We start from the raw sequence: 18031 nt of genomic DNA, 5'->3' as shown, positions 1-18031 counted from the left end.
CAGGTATAGTAGGGAGAGATGGTGCCTATAGTAGCAGTGGGGATAATAGCCTCTGGGAAGGGACTGGGGCTGTGGGATAGCAGGTATAGTAGGGAGAGATGGTGCCTATAGTAGCAGTGGGATAATAGCCTCTGGGAAGGGACTGTGGCTGTGGGATAGCAGGTATAGTAGGGAGAGATGGTGCCTATAGTAGCAGTGGGATAATAGCCTCTGGGAAGGGACTTTGGCTGTGGGATAGCAGGTATAGTAGGGAGAGATGGTGCCTATAGTAGCAGTGGGGATAATAGCCTCTGGGAAGGGACTGGGGCTGTGGGATAGCAGGTATAGTAGGGAGAGATGGTGCCTATAGTAGCAGTGGGGGGATATTAGCCTCTGGGAAGGGACTGTGGCTGTGGGATAGCAGGTATAGTAGGGAGAGATGGTGCCTATAGTAGCAGTGGGGGGATAATAGCCCCTGGAAAGGGACTGGGGCTGTGGGATAGCAGGTATAGTAGGGAGAGATGGTGACTATAGTAGCAGTGGGATAATAGCCTCTGGGAAGGGACTGTGGCTGTGGGATAGCAGGTATAGTAGGGAGAGATGGTGCCTATAGTAGCAGTGGGGGGATATTAGCCTCTGGGAAGGGACTGGGGCTGTGGGATAGCAGGTATAGTAGGGAGAGATGGTGCCTATAGTAGCAGTGGGATAATAGCCTCTGGGAAGGGACTGGGGCTGTGGGATAGCAGGTATAGTAGGGAGAGATGGTGCCTATAGTAGCAGTGGGATAATAGCCTCTGGGAAGGGACTGGGGCTGTGGGATAGCAGGTATAGTAGGGAGAGATGGTGCCTATAGTAGCAGTGGGGGGATAATAGCCTCTGGGAAGGGACTGGGGCTGTGGGATAGCAGGTATAGTAGGGAGAGATGGTGCCTATAGTAGCAGTGGGGGGATAATAGCCTCTGGGAAGGGACTGGGGCTGTGGGATAGCAGGTATAGTAGGGAGAGATGGTGCCTATAGTAGCAGTGGGGGGATATTAGCCTCTGGGAAGGGACTGTGGCTGTGGGATAGCAGGTATAGTAGGGAGAGATGGTGCCTATAGTAGCAGTGGGGGATAATAGCCCCTGGAAAGGGACTGGGGCTGTGGGATAGCAGGTATAGTAGGGAGAGATGGTGCCTATAGTAGCAGTGGGATAATAGCCTCTGGGAAGGGACTGGGGCTGTGGGATAGCAGGTATAGTAGGTTGAGATGGTGCCTATAGTAGCAGTGGGATAATAGCCTCTGGGAAGGGACTGTGGCTGTGGGATAGCAGGTATAGTAGGGAGAGATGGTGCCTATAGTAGCAGTGGGATAATAGCCTCTGGGAAGGGACTGGGGCTGTGGGATAGCAGGTATAGTAGGGAGAGATGGTGCCTATAGTAGCAGTGGGGGGATAATAGCCCCTGGGAAGGGACTGGGGCTGTGGGATAGCAGGTATAGTAGGGAGAGATGGTGCCTATAGTAGCAGTGGGATAATAGCCTCTGGGAAGGGACTGGGGCTGTGGGATAGCAGGTATAGTAGGGAGAGATGGTGCCTATAGTAGCAGTGGGATAATAGCCTCTGGGAAGGGACTGTGGCTGTGGGATAGCAGGTATAGTAGGGAGAGATGGTGCCTATAGTAGCAGTGGGATAATAGCCTCTGGGAAGGGACTTTGGCTGTGGGATAGCAGGTATAGTAGGGAGAGATGGTGCCTATAGTAGCAGTGGGGATAATAGCCTCTGGGAAGGGACTGGGGCTGTGGGATAGCAGGTATAGTAGGGAGAGATGGTGCCTATAGTAGCAGTGGGGATAATAGCCTCTGGGAAGGGACTGGGGCTGTGGGATAGCAGGTATAGTAGGGAGAGATGGTGCCTATAGTAGCAGTGGGATAATAGCCTCTGGGAAGGGACTGTGGCTGTGGGATAGCAGGTATAGTAGGGAGAGATGGTGCCTATAGTAGCAGTGGGATAATAGCCTCTGGGAAGGGACTTTGGCTGTGGGATAGCAGGTATAGTAGGGAGAGATGGTGCCTATAGTAGCAGTGGGGATAATAGCCTCTGGGAAGGGACTGGGGCTGTGGGATAGCAGGTATAGTAGGGAGAGATGGTGCCTATAGTAGCAGTGGGGATAATAGCCTCTGGGAAGGGACTGGGGCTGTGGGATAGCAGGTATAGTAGGGAGAGATGGTGCCTATAGTAGCAGTGGGGGGATAATAGCCTCTGGGAAGGGACTGGGGCTGTGGGATAGCAGGTATAGTAGGGAGAGATGGTGCCTATAGTAGCAGTGGGGGGATAATAGCCTCTGGGAAGGGACTGTGGCTGTGGGATAGCAGGTATAGTAGGGAGAGATGGTGCCTATAGTAGCAGTGGGGGAGATAATAGCCTCTGGGAAGGGACAAATATGTAATGCATCACTAAACTTTCCCATTTTTTTCTAATCTGCCACTAGCAGTGGGACCCAGTTGCCCTATTGAACCAACTAAGGACAAATACGAGAGCATGGCTGAGTAAGGCTGAGGATGAGGAAGATACTCACACACCACTATCAGCCTGGAGTGAGAAATCTTAATGTAGAGAGAAAACCTCTCTGAAAAGGTCAATCACCTGTCTATCTTGCACAGCTCATTAAGTACCAATAAACTGTTCCGTGTCCGAGAATAGAAAGCTGTAATTGAATACTGCTATTAGTATAATGTTCCCTGAGCAATCCAATACTTCTGTTATTCTATTTAAAACCAAACGGCTAATACCCATTATTTCCGCTAGCGCACAGACATACACTGGCACTGCCAGGAAACCATTGTCAGGGCTCTTATTAGAATTAGGCGATGGGGCTGAACAGAAAAAAAAAAATCAAATACTGAATATACCGCAAATTCAATATGTTTATTCTGAATCAATGCCTATATTAATGGCAAAGGTCCCTGGACGCAAACCTGTGCATTGAAAACAGGACACCAACGTGCAAAAGTGCTTTGTAGTTTACATGACTGTGCCACTGAGTTAGCCTTGAACCCAAACCTGCCCCGTGCACTTCTTGCTCCAATTATAAATCTCCCTCTGATGCCCAAGCACCTCCTGCAAATGAATTGCTCATCCCCAGCTTATGCCAGAATGTAAAGACAAAAAGGAACACCAAGAGCCCCAATAGTGTAATATGTTTTTACAAGGAGTAATGGTAGAGTAAACAAATTAATACTCACAAGCCAGGGTTACCAATAGGCAACCACTGTATAAGCAGGTGGGGAGATTATCCTGACCCCACTCAGGAATAAGAAGTCGCTCTCTGTAGAAGGAAGAAAAATGGGGATGACACCCCTCCACTCGGGGTGGACTCGGTATAATGATAAGACAAAACAGAGGCGCCAAAAGGATAAAATTAGCTAAAAACACTTAAAAACCCAATGGGTAATTCAGAGGAGGTAGTAATGAACGTACTCAGTAATTCAGAGGAGGTAGTAAGTTCATTACTACCTCCTCTGAATTACCCATTGGGTTTTTAAGTGTTTTTCGCTAATTTTATCCTTTTGGCGCCTCTGTTTTGTTTTATCATTATGCCAGAATGTGTGGGGGTAGGTATGATGCTTATGTGAAGGCTACCCAGGAATGACATAGTACTGGCAGGACTGGGGAACCTGGGGCCCACCAGAGAATCTGATGTAAAGGGCCCCCCACTTATGGCCAACACCCCCACTGCAGCACACTATGATGTCAATGAAATACCCCCGTTATGTACCCTGCCCGCTGCTCTCTGTCCCCTGTCACCACTGTGTCTCTGACACATGGAAAAAGAACAAGAGGACAGGGAAAGAAAGATGTGGCATTAGGGCTTTGCAGAACTGGGCCATGCTTACCTATACACTGCTGGGCCAACCTGACCCTGACTGCCATCATTTGTTTGCATCTGTATTCAAAGGGGAACTCTACCCAAACACAACTTGAGCTTTTTGCAAAGTAAACATAATTTCAAGCAATATTGCAATATATATCAATTAAACATATGCAGCCTTTTCATGATTTTAATTCAATAATAAGGTTTGGATCAGTTCCCTAAGCCTTAAGCTGGGCCCCCTGTTCCCCTGCTGATCTGGCTGACTACTTTGAGACTCAAATAAAATATAATATTTGTTGACTGTCCTCAGCCTGCCTTCAGCCTGCCTCCTCCCAATCCCACAATCCCCTGCGCATGTGATGTCAGTAAGGAAAAGGACATCACAGTGCAATGTATTATGGGTTATGTAGAAATTGGAGAATTTGTTACAAGAAATACGAGAAATTGGAGAAATTGTTACAATTTGTAACATCAGTGTTTTAATCCCTCCTCCTCTTCCAGTATTTCAAATGATGCAGAAAGAGAACAATTGGATTTCAGCATATAAAGATGGTATTTATTCATACTTTTTGAAGGAACAGATTCCAGTGATAGGTATATTAGGGGTTTCTGTGTTGCGTGGGCTCTTTAACAAATTTTGATTTGGAAGCTGAAGTTCCCCTTTAAGTTTTTGGGCTTGTACTTGAACTAGGGGGCACAGCACGGTTGTTTTATAGAGGGTGTAGATCCTATTTAATCATTAATGGTTATGATATTTCTGCTACAATTCTGCCCACTGAATGTCACAATAACCGAGAGACTTGTATATTACAAATATATGGCGGTTGCTACTATGACAGTTTGTTGTTTTGGGGACAGTGAAGGCAAAGTAAAACAGTGAAGGTTTTCTAAAATGACGCAGACCGACAGAATGAGAAAAACAAGTATAATCCAGCAATATATTCACCTTTTATTGCAGATTGTGTCTTGTTTATTCCAGAAATACCTCTTTCATCAAATTACAGATTTACAGATTTACAAATATTTCTAAAGAGGCTCAGTGATATATAATTTCCTTACACCTGTGAGAACTGCCACTGCTTTAATAAGAAAAGGCTTAGTATTGAGACTGCGTCCGGCTCCTCGCTGCAGTGGCGCGCGTTTGTCCTTGTGTTGGATGGGAATGGGTTATTGCTGCAGTACAGTAGGTGGAATACTCGTGGGTGATGTCCTTATCTCTGGGACACAGATAAAACCCTGTGGGGCAGGAGATGAGAGTCATTTGGGAAGAGGCAGCAAAATGAATAGGATGCCGGATATATATTTTTCCTGGAAAATATTCTTTCGAGGCGCTGGTAGGTGCACTGGGGGTTCCACCAATAACACAGCTGCCAGCCGATATTTAGCAGAGGGGCATTAGTATCCGCCCAGATGATTAATGAACCTGCAGTGAGGGAGGAAGATGGATGGCTGCAGCTTGAGTGATCCCAGGTTTAATAGCCATGGCAAAATACGAAGCTACCACTTCAAGAGTCTAAGTCTTCAGTGGGAAGATATACTCCAAGCATCAGCATTTCTCTGCCAGTGATCATAGTCATTGAGCCAAGTTAGCAAAGCAAGAGAACAGTGTATTTACAGGACCAGTAAGAACTGCACCCAACCCCACATTGTATTTAGCCTGAACCAGTGGGCCAACCCGCCGATCACCAAAATGCATGGGTCTAATTATTCTTTGTTTAATACCAATTGCCAACATGGATTCCTTTACATAACTAAATGTGGGGCCCATGAGAATCGCAAGTTCACCTACAAGGACCCACTATTTTGGTGGGTGCCTTATGTTGGCAAACAATAATGGTAAATGATCAAATTTGCAGAGTTGCAGGTTGAAAGAGCTGGACAAGCCAATAGCCTTTCTTGCACTGATTTTGCTTACTTGTTATGTTGTTAGAGGCCAGCATTCCTAATAGAATGGCTGGGGCTGAATATATGGAACTAAAGGGATCAGAATCAATCAATAAGTGTGTTTTAATGTGTTTGGAAAGGAGGGGTGGAGGTACCCAACTGAGGTCAAAAAGGGGGAGAAAAAGAAACTGTAGGAATAGAGAAGATGACAAAAGGAAAGTGGAAAGAAAAAGAAGGAGGTGAATTTGAAATACACGAGGAATAAGTAAAAAGGAAAAAAAGAAAAGAAGTTTGGAAAAAGATATCTATAAAAGAGAGAAAGAGTAAAGGTAAGGTAGAGCAAAAGAGAAAGCAGAAGAGAAAAGATGTGCAGATAAGAAAGGACAATGAAATAACAAAAGAGGTACATATGATGGTATATCCACAGAATGGAGAAGGGGGGACATTTAAGAGAAAAACAGAGTAGAAGGCAACCCCAGACTGGCAATCTGTAGATTATGGCAAATGCCATATATGATATAATGGATATGGTACCTAGCAGCATCCCTGATATAATGGATATGGTACCTAGCAGCATCCCAGATATAATGGATATGGTACCTAGCAGCATTCCAGATATAATGGATATGGTACCTAGCAGCATCCCAGATATAATGGATATGGTACCTAGCAGCATTCCAGATATAATGGATATGGTACCTAGCAGTATCCCCGATATAATGGGATATGGTACCTAGCAGCATCCCTGATATAATTGATATGGTACCTAGCAGCATCCCTGATATAATGGAATATGGTACCTAGCAGCATCCCTGATATAATGGATATGGTACCTAGCAGCATCCCTGATATAATGGAATATGGTACCTAGCAGCATCCCTGATATTATGGGATATGGTACCTAGCAGCATCCCTGATATAATGGATATGGTATCTAGCAGCATCCCTGATATAATGGGATATGGTACCTAGCAGCATCCCTGATATAATGGATATGGTACCTAGCAGCATCCCTCATATAATGGAATATGGTACCTAGCAGCATCCCAGATATAATGGGATATGGTACCTAGCAGCATCCCTGATATAATGGATATGGTACCTAGCAGCATCCCTGATATAATGGATATGGTACCTAGCAGCATCCCAGATATAATGGCATATAGTACCTAGCAGCATTCCAGATATAATGGATATGGTACCTAGCAGTATCCCCGATATAATGGGATATGGTACCTAGCAGCATCCCTGATATAATGGATATGGTACCTAGCAGCATCCCTGATATAATGGGATATGGTACCTAGCAGCATCCCTGATATAATGGATATGGTACCTAGCAGCATCCCTGATATAATGGGATATGGTACCTAGCAGCATCCCAGATATAATGGCATATGGTACCTAGCAGCATTCCAGATATAATGGGATATGGTACCTAGCAGCATCCCTGATATAATGGATATGGTACCTAGCAGCATTCCAGATATAATGGATATGGTACCTAGCAGTATCCCCGATATAATGGGATATGGTACCTAGCAGCATCCCTGATATAATGGATATGGTACCTAGCAGCATCCCTGATATAATGGGATATGGTACCTAGCAGCATCCCTGATATAATGGGATATGGTACCTAGCAGCATCCCTGATATAATGGATATGGTACCTAGCAGCATCCCTCATATAATGGAATATGGTACCTAGCAGCATCCCTGATATTATGGGATATGGTACCTAGCAGCATCCCTGATATTATGGGATATGGTACCTAGCAGCATCCCTGATATAATGGATATGGTATCTAGCAGCATCCCTGATATAATGGGATATGGTACCTAGCAGCATCCCTGATATAATGGATATGGTACCTAGCAGCATCCCTCATATAATGGAATATGGTACCTAGCAGAATCCCAGATATAATGGATATGGTACCTACCAGCACACCGGATATAATGAAATATAATGGACCCCAATCTGCAGGCCCTCTGGGGGGGGGTCTGATGTCTAATGCTATTGGTAAGTCAATGAAAGGGGGGCTATGGTTTTTTAGACCAGAAAATTAAAATCCACTAAAGGCTCTCTCCCTTGGGATAACTGTATAAATGATTCTGTAGATTATAATGAATAACATACCCCCTACTAACATTTATATGGTCACATAACTCCTCAGTGACTTCAGCTATCCTTATAAATCACAGTAGGGGGTACATAATTCTCTATATATTTGTTTATTGTTTCTGACATCACACAGTCACATATTTAAAGATACATTTCAGTGTCTATTTGATGCTCTAAAGTAAAATATTTACATTATGCATAGTCTTTGTCTGGGTGTGCATTATCTTTCTGTCCTTCCAGCCATTGGCTGTTGGGCACTGCTGACAGATGGCACTTAATAACAGCTGGCAGGCTACACATTGGGTATCTCTGGTTCAGATACCCGTTTTTTTGTAATTGCATCATTTTTCTAGTTATTGAAAAGTTATTGTTTCCGAAGGAGCCGCTGGGTAAATCTCAGCTCAGGCGCAGCGTGTGGAGGCGTGGGTAATATCCATGTCTGGCCACCAAATTGAATAATTGGCTCAGGCTAATTGATGCTTTTGAAGAGCTGTCCTGAAGGGCTGACCCAGGTCTGTTCCGTAAATGTGAGCGAGCTCTTGCGCTCTTTACAGTTCGCTGGAGAGGATCAGAGCTATTTAAGCAGATAATTGCTATTTAATGAGCTGAACTGGTCACCGACATGTCCCTAATTGACCCCACTAATTCTGTGACCTGGATCTCGCTAAAAAAAAAATCATACTTTCCAGATCTTTGTCACCGAACAGAACTCAGGGGCTTATTACTAATAGGGCTGTGGCACCCATTAGGTGTTATTAACAGTTGTGAAAAAATGGTTAATTCTATAGATAAGGCAAGTTTTCCTCCACCCAAATGTCACAGGCTGGGAGCTGTAGTCCTTCAGGGATGGAGTTTTAAAGCAACACTGCTTGATAAAATATTCCCCAGGTCTCCAAGAAGAAGGAAAGGAGAAGGAAAGGCTGAAACCACTGGAGGGGTACCAAAATTTCGGCACCCCCCGAGTGACTATTTACTTACCTGATACTCTGGGCTGGACCTTCTGTTAGCAGAAGCGCCTATACCTATTGTTCTAATTTGATCGTTTGGCCCCAGGCCCAAATGACCGAATTAGCCCGATATCGCCCACCCATAGGTGGGGATATCGGGAGAAGATCTGCTCGCTTGGCGACATCTTACCGTGAATGGCCACCTTAAGTTAACATAAGTAAGGTAAGTAAATGCTTCTCCTGGATGATGTTTCTGGACAGTTTTTGATGGGGCATGGTTCAGTTTAAACCAATAAACACAACCAATCACTGAGAAAATAGGTTATACATTTTGGCTCATTGCACCCCATTTCAGGGGTTTAGAGAGAGTCACCCTGAAATTCTACTGGAATGCAGCCTTCATTGACACAAAATCCATTTTGTCTATTGTGAAATTGGCCAACTGGGCTCTGCTGCTCAGCCAACCATTTGGCCTTGTACTGTATCCCTGTGTATGAGACCAAAGGAGGGAAGGATAGAAGGATGGATGACAACATTAATACTTATATTCCTCTATTGATGCACATCATGGCTATCCTTTTTATTTGATTGGATGTAAGTGCCTCCTAAGTAGCCTATCACCAGTTTGAGCATTGTATATAAATTGTTTATAATAAGTAATTTAGAACTGTAAGCTCTAAAGGGCAGGGGGAAAGGGTGAATTTTAGATTTTTTTTTAGTCTAGCCCTGTCAATGTCCTGCTGCTTTAATTGGATATAGGTTGGTCAATGAGTAACTTGTTGTTCTAGGCCAGGGGTCCCCAACCTTTCTTACTCGTGAGCCACAGTCAAATGTAAAAAGACTTGGAGAGCAACACAAGCACCATAAAAGTTCATGGAGGTGCCAAATAAGGGCTGTGATTGGCTATTAGGCAGCCTCTATGCAGCCTATCAGCTTACAGGGGCTTTATTTGGTAGGAAATCTTGTTTTTATTCAACCAAAACTTGCCACTAATCAGAAATTTAAAAATAACTCCCTACTTTGTTGGCACTGAAAGCAACATCCAAGAAGTTGGTGAGCAACATGTTGCCCCTGAGCCACTGGTTGGGGATCACTGGTCTAGGTACACCAACTTCAGACTTGGTTATGGACAACAAGCACAATAAATAAAAATCAAACACACACTCACAATAACCACCGTTCTCATTACTAAAAATAATGATTTTTCAACAATGCCATTTTATTCTTTCTACCAGTTGACTAATGGTTTTCCAGAGCAACTGGGCCACTTTATTGAGGAAGGTACAAAACAAACATGTTTGTGTAGATCCCTCTGAGATATAACTCTGAATACAGAATTCACAACACCGGCAATGATTCATAAAACTGAACAACTCTCGCGTGTTACTTATAAATATATGTATTAGGATTCATTTGCTCATATACACATGGCGGACTCGAGTCCATACTAAATATATAAATATATGGATTGATTTGCTGCTGCGCGCTGTGCTGTGTTAAAATATTCCCTTATAACTATATATTGGGATGCTGGGGCACCTTGTGTTAAACCAGTATGTGTGGTTAGAAGGCAGCAGATGGTATATGTGTATATGTGTTGAGGGTGGACAACATCTAGATGATGTTCTTAGGGCTCCTTCATGGTGCTTACTCAGTTATGATGACCCTGCTTAGGGCTTTCACGGTTACTCTTAAAAGAAGAACATTTTAGTGAAGACTCAGAATGAGAGTAGGTTAGATAAGGTGCAAATATAGGTTTACCTAGAAGGGCAAATATAATTTCTTTTTCTCTGTAATAATAAAACAGTACCTGTACTTGATCCCAACTAAGATATAATTACCCCTTATTGGGGGCAGAACAGCCCTATTGGGTTTATTTCATGGTTAAATGATTCCCTTTTCTCTGTAATAATAAAACAGTACCTGTACTTGATCCCAACTAAGATATAATTACCCCTTATTGGGGCAGAACAGCCCTATTGGGTTTATTTGATGGTTAAATGATTCCCTTTTCTCTGTAATAATAAAACAGTACCTGTACTTGATCCCAACTAAGATATAATTACCCCTTATTGGGGCAGAACAGCCCTATTGGGTTTATTTAATGGTTAAATGATTCCCTTTTCTCTGTAATAATAAAACAGTACCTGTACTTGATCCCAACTAAGATATAATCAGGGCCGGATTTCTGTTTTGGGCGCCCCAAGGCCGCCCCTGTCGGTCGCCCCCTCCCCACCCATGCGCATGCGCGAAAGCGCCCCCAGTGCGCATGCGCGAAAGCGCGGCGCCTCCAGTGCGCATGCGCGAAAGCGCGCCCCCCCCCCCCGTGCGCATGCGCAAAAGCGCGCCCTCCCGTGTGCATGCGTACCCTTTATTGGGGGCAGAACAGCCCTATTGGGTTTATTTAATGGTTAAATGATTCCCTTTTCTCTGTAATAATAAAACAGTACCTGTACTTGATCCCAACTAAGATATAATTACCCCTTATTGGGGCAGAACAGCCCTATTGGGTTTATTTAATGGTTAAATGATTCCCTTTTCTCTGTAATAATAAAACAGTACCTGTACTTGATCCCAACTAAGATATAATTACCCCTTATTGGGGGCAGAACAGCCCTATTGGGTTTATTTAATGGTTAAATGATTCCCTTTTCTCTGTAATAATAAAACAGTACCTGTACTTGATCCCAACTAAGATATAATTAATCCTTATTGGGGCAAAACAATCCTATTGGGTTTAATTAATGTTTAAATGATTTTTAGTAGCCTTAAGGTATGGAGATCCAAATTACAGAAAGATCCCTTATCTGGAAAACCCCAGGTCCTGAGCATTTTGGATAATAGGTCCCATACCTGTATAACAGAAGTGGGGACAGTGGAATCAAAACAAAAATGAAAATCAGAAACTCCAAGCTCAATTAGAGTTGATTTATAGGATGGTATCGGACCCGTTATCCAGAAAGTTCTAAATTACGGAACAGTCCATCTCCCATAGACTCCATTATAAGCAAATAATTTTAATTTTACAACATGATTTCCTTTTTCTTTGTAATAATAAAACAGTACCTGTACTTGATCCCAACTAAGATATAATTACCCCTTATTGGGGGCAGAACAGCCCTATTGGGTTTATTTAATGGTTAAATGATTCCCTTTTCTCTGTAATAATAAAACAGTACCTGTACTTGATCCCAACTAAGATATAATTACCCCTTATTGGGGGGCAGAACAGCCCTATTGGGTTTATTTGATGGTTAAATGATTCCCTTTTCTCTGTAATAATAAAACAGTACCTGTACTTGATCCCAACTAAGATATAATTAATCCTTATTGGGGCAAAACAATCCTATTGGGTTTAATTAATGTTTAAATGATTTTTAGTAGCCTTAAGGTATGGAGATCCAAATTACAGAAAGATCCCTTATCTGGAAAACCCCAGGTCCTGAGCATTTTGGATAATAGGTCCCATACCTGTATAACAGAAGTGGGGACAGTGGAATCAAAACAAAAATGAAAATCAGAAACTCCAAGCTCAATTAGAGTTGATTTATAGGATGGTATCGGACCCGTTATCCAGAAAGTTCTAAATTACGGAACAGTCCATCTCCCATAGACTCCATTATAAGCAAATAATTTTAATTTTACAACATGATTTCCTTTTTCTTTGTAATAATAAAACAGTACCTGTACTTGATCCTAATTAAGATATAAGTAATGCTTATTGGAGGCAGAACAATCCTATTGGGTTTAATTACTGTTTAAATCATTTTTTTAGTAGACTTAAGGTAGGAGACTGAATTACAGAAAGACCCCTTCTCCGGAAAACCCCAGTTCCCGAGCTTTCTGGATAATGGGTCCCATTCCTGTAATAAAAAAAATAAACATGTTTTCGGATATACCAGGGCGCAGGTAAGCAGCGAGACCGCCGTGCGTCTGGGGATGTCTCTGATCTCTGCAAGATGAATTTTCCTTGTCTCCGAGTTCCCCCATTGGGGAGCCGTCCGCGCAGCCAGCGTGTTCTGATGTGACATTACAGGCACTTTCCTGCCAGCTATCAGGGATGCATTTTGAAGCTGCTTCTGATCTGATGATGGGTCAATTATCTCAAATCTTCAAGTAAAGGCAACTCGCCTGCCTCTGGTACAGATAATGCCTCGCAGCCTAGGTGGGCAGGGATTGTACCCTGCATGATTCCATATATCATTTTTGAAGGTAACTTAAACACCACGTTGCCTGGATACAACAGATATTGGGGCTGATGTAGGGAAACTTCTACTTGTTAATGTGACAGCGAAGGTTCTCGCTTGCCGCACAAGTGATCCTGACAAGCCTGAGGCTTATGGTTCTACCCTGTAAATATGCCCAAGGGAACCATCAAACAAATACAACATCTTATGTTCCTTCTATGGCAAACGGTTGGCCCCACTAAGGGGCCTAGAGCAGTGGTTAGTGGAGACACAACCTAATTTCCATTTAGAGTGCAATTACGGGAAAAATGTTCTTTTGCAACTCTAGATACTCTTGGAAAGCCCAGCTTTAATGTTAGTCAAAGTGAGATTTGCCTTGCCCATGGGTGATGAGCAAAATTTTGATATATGTGTAGCCCGATTATGAGACAAGGTAGGCCTTGGCCAGGTGAGGACATAAATGAGGGTCTTGAACCAAAAGTACCATTGCACTATGAAAAAGCCTTGCTGCTCAGAAATTCTAATTCTTTTGTTGGCAACATTTTCTGTAAACAGACTAATGATCTTAACATTATAATGCTCTCATCAGTACAGATATACTTGAGGTTTCCATGGCTACAGCTTGATTTAACCCTGTAAATATTATGTGCTTATGTTGGCTACAGCTTGGTCCAGTCCTGTCAATGTCTTTCCAAAGTTACTACTTTTACTAGTTCTTGGTGGATCTAGCCCTTTCAATGTCCTAATGCTTTGATTGACTATAAGTTGGTCAAGGGCCATGAATCTGTTACTACTTTTGCTAGTTACTGGTCAGTCTAGCCCTGTCAATGTCCTGCTGCTTTAATTGGCTATAGGTGGGTCAATAAGTAACTTGTTGTTCTAGGCCAGGGATCCCCAACCTTTCTTACTCGTGAGCCACAGTCAAATGTAAAAAGACTTGGAGAGCAACACAAGCACCATAAAAGTTCATGGAGGAGCCAAAAAAGGACTAAGATTGGCTATTAGGGGCCTCTATACACACTATCAGCTTACAGGGGGCTTTATTTGGTGGTAAGTCTTGTTTGTATTCAACCAAAACTTGCCACCAATCAGGAATTTCAAAATAACTCCCTGGTTTGGGGGCACTGAGAGCAACATCTAAGAGGTTGAGGAACAACATGTTGCACACCAGCCACTGGTTGGGGATCACTGGTCTAGGTACAACTATTTTAGACTTGGTTATGGACAACAGGCACAACAGATGCAAAATCAAACACACACTCACAATAACCACCGTTCTCATTACTAAAAATAATGATTTTTCAACAATGCCATTTTATTCTTTCTACCAGTTGACTAATGGTTTTCCAGAGCAACTGGGCCACTTTATTGAGGAAGGTACAAAACAAACATGTTTGTGTAGATCCCTCTGAGATATAACTCTGAATACAGAATTCACAACACCGGCAATGATTCATAAAACTGAACAACTCTCGCGTGTTACTTATAAATATATGTATTAGGATTCATTTGCTCATATACACATGGCGGACTCGAGTCCATACTAAATATATAAATATATGGATTGATTTGCTGCTGCACACTGTGCTGTGTTAAAATATTCACTTATAACTATATATTGGGATGCTGGGGCACCTTGTGTTAAACCAGTATGTGAGGTTAGAAGGCAGTAGATGGTGTCCACAGTATATGTGTTGAGGGTGGACAACATCTAGATGATGTTCTTAGGGCTCCTTCATGGTGGTTACTCAGTTATGATGACCCTGCTTAGGGCTTTCATGGTTACTCTTAAAAGAAGAACATTTTAGTGAAGGCTCAGAATGAGAGTAGGTTAGATAAGGTGCAAATATAGGTTTACCTAGAAGGGCAAATATAATTGGACTATGCATTTTGTGTATGTTAGGGATGAAGGCATAGTGTAAGGCTGATTCTAGATCCCCTCAAGCCTACCAGTGGAATTGCACTTGTACAGTTTACATCTCATGTCTTGCCTATTCTTGACTGTCTGCTTGTGTGATAGCAGATAAGCACAGAGTCCCCAGTCAAGACTACATGTAGACATGGAACAGAAAGACAAAGTAGGCGTTCTGATTTATACCTAAATTCCACAGAATAACATATAAACAAGATTATGCTTACAGACTGAAGAGTTACAGAAAATATAGACCTCAGCCTGTTAAAGTTCATCTACAGGAATCGTCTCGGCAGAGACACCTGGAAGTCTTGATCTACTGCCCTTTCTGGTCCACATGACATATTTCCACATGACATAGAATTCATGGATACACATCTTCATTGAATGATGTTCCAGAATGCACTGACGCAGACCCCAGTGCACAGCACACAAATATATATATATATATGTAATACTTTGTGCTTGTATTTGTTTGTTGAGAATGATTATACTTGTTGTGTAGGGCTTCCCATTCGTTCAGATGCAGCTGCTTGGTCTGGTGCTGGTGTGGCCTGCTTCTCCAGGCACTGAAAAGAGGATCCATATTGTGATCATCCATTCCCTTTGGAAAAATCATAAACTGTGGCTCTCAGAGTTCATTTGCACCTGGCTGGTGATAAATCAGTGAATGAATTGTGCTGTGTGCAGAGTCCTGTGTCTGCCCTGGGGCCTGGCAGTGCCACTACTTTGCTCTTGCTTGTGGAACCTCCCTTGTGGTACCTGCACTCGGCTGTATCTTGTGTTGATTGTCTTGGTCCGTCTAGTTGAAGATAAGTTATTGGCCCCTGGTATATGGGCAAAGCTGGAAACCACGCAGGAGGACAAACCCTCTTCAGCCATTCAGAAGATGACTTGTCTTGTGAGGGTTTGAGGAGTTCCAGGAGAGCAGGGGCTTAAGGGAAACTCTCATGGAGACTAAGTTCAAATGGCAGAAGATTGCTTGATGCTGTGGAAACTAATCCGTGTGGGCGATGTGGGAATGGACATAGCGCGGGCCACACGAGCGCGGATCGAATGCTTGTCCTGCCAGCGGTGCCATCGCTTCCGGACTGCTGAACGCACCTGATATAGTAAGAAGATGATAAAGGCAGTTGGCTATAATTGAAATAATATACACCCTACTGTAATTTATAAGGATAATAGAAGTCACTGAGGGTTTTGTGACCATATAAAGGCACAAGGCTGCAGGCTGAGTTATACAGGGAACTCTGAGTATCACTCATGTATTATAAGGGATAATGTACCCCCTACTGTAAATGATAAGGATATTAGCAGTCACTGAGGGGTTCTGTGACCATATAAAGGCACAAGGCTGCAGGCTGAGTTATACAGGGAAGCCTGAGTATCACTCATGTATTATAAGGAATAATGTACCCCCTACTGTAAATGATAAGGATATTAAGAGTCACTGAGGGGGTCTGTGACCATATAATGGCATAAGGCTGCAGGCTGAGTTATACAGGGAACTCTGAGTATCACTCATGTATTATAAGGGATAATGTACCCCCTACTGTAAATGATAAGGATATTAGAAGTAACAGGGGTTCTGTGCCCATATAAAGGCACAAGGCTGCAGGCTGAGTTATACAGGGAACTCTGAGTATCACTCATGTATTATAAGGGATAATGTACCCCCTACTGTAAATGATAAGGATATTAGAAGTCGCTAAGAGGGTCCGTGACCATATAAAGGCCCTGAGTATCACTAATGTATTATAAGAGGTTATGTACCCCCACTGTAAATTATAAGGATATTAAGAGTCATCAAGGGGTTTTGTGGCTATATACAGGCACAAGTTATACATAAGAGGCCTATAGCATGTCCAATACATTATGTTTATGTTGCTAGTGTGCCAGTCTTACAGACAACTATATATTCTCCACTGTTACATGAAGTGGAATCTTATTGCCCGGAGGGGAATGTTTTATTTGCCTACTGACAAAAGTTTAATTGGATGCTTGTCACTTGCTGTCAGCAGCACTTCAGGACGGCACAGTGATAAAGCTGCCCATTGTGACAGATGAAAGTACCCACCTCACTATTAAGGAAGCAGTAGAACACCGATACAAAGAAACCCTGTGGAGGAAAAAAAAGAGCTTTGATGACAATTTTATATTAGAACTGAACTTTTTGTACTAACATGCGAAATACCTCCATAGCACCTCCTCTCTGTTACTACTTACATAAACCCCCAACACAAGTGGTTGTAAGAGAAGATTCAGCACTAAATATGACCATGTTAGTATTGGGGTCCAATACAAACATGGCTTCATAAATGTCAGGATTCCAAAACTAATACATTATTTAGGACATTTAGCACAAAATGTTGTTTCCCCTGTCTGGAGAGCCTGCACTCCAGATAGGGAAACAATATTAGTACCCCTTGTACTGGGAGCCCACCCCCAGAGCATGCAGCCATTCTGGGGCACACACATGCACACATTTCACCCATCTGGAGTGCAAGTGATAGGTGACCTTTAAATGGGACCTAAACATTCCCACTAAATGGCACCTATGCAGTTTGTACCTATGTACCCAACTCTAGATACAATAGAGGTGCAAGAGGGTTCTCCAATGAGAATAATCCCTACTAAAGCCCAATTAGTCTTCTCCTTGTTATCCAACATAAAACACCCATGCTCATATTTACAGCTGGGTGGCTTCATGGCAGCAGCTTGAATATATGGGAATGACTGCCACCCAGGGTCCCACCCAAATCCTAACTTATGTCTGTCCCCAGACTCCACTCACCTGAAAGGACTGCAGGAAAGAGTTGAAGTAGATAAAGACTACACGTGAAATTTCATCCTCCCCAGGCGTCACAAAGAAAAGCATGTAGGTGATCCCAAGCAAAGGCAGGAGCACCAGGGTGGCTTTAACTGCTTTCCTAAAAGATTGCAAACAAGAATATTACATGAACCCTTTCATTTATATGTAGGCATTTAATTGCATGTATGGCACTGGGAGGTCAGCATGTGTCTACAGTAGCAAATGTGTGTAAGGCTTTCCATAGGATGTTTTGAATAAAATATTTTATTCTATTTTAAAATATTGCTCTGAGTGCCTGCCCTTGACCTGGGCCAAGGGGCTGTGGCACCAAGGC

At 42.9% G+C, this 18031-nt stretch overlaps 1 protein-coding gene across 1 annotated transcript in view; it reads right to left on the bottom strand.

Annotated features, from left to right (window-relative positions):
- Positions 1-14270: 14270 nt before the first annotated feature.
- The window catches only part of crhr1.2 (corticotropin releasing hormone receptor 1, gene 2), an 83139-nt gene continuing 79378 nt past the window's right edge, over positions 14271-18031 (bottom strand). The window contains exons 12-14 of the mRNA XM_031894705.1: positions 17680-17815; positions 16963-17004; positions 14271-15989 (exon numbers count right to left, since the gene is read on the bottom strand). Of these exons, the coding sequence (XP_031750565.1) occupies positions 15849-15989; positions 16963-17004; positions 17680-17815 (319 nt within the window). The 3' untranslated portion in view covers positions 14271-15848. The remainder of the gene's footprint in view (positions 15990-16962; positions 17005-17679; positions 17816-18031) is intronic.

This window comes from Xenopus tropicalis, chromosome 10 (genome assembly GCF_000004195.4).
Source record: "Xenopus tropicalis strain Nigerian chromosome 10, UCB_Xtro_10.0, whole genome shotgun sequence".
Taxonomy (NCBI): Eukaryota; Metazoa; Chordata; class Amphibia; order Anura; family Pipidae; genus Xenopus; species Xenopus tropicalis.
The sequence above is the reverse complement of the archived record's forward strand: the minus strand, read 5'-3'. Positions and strand labels throughout refer to the sequence as shown.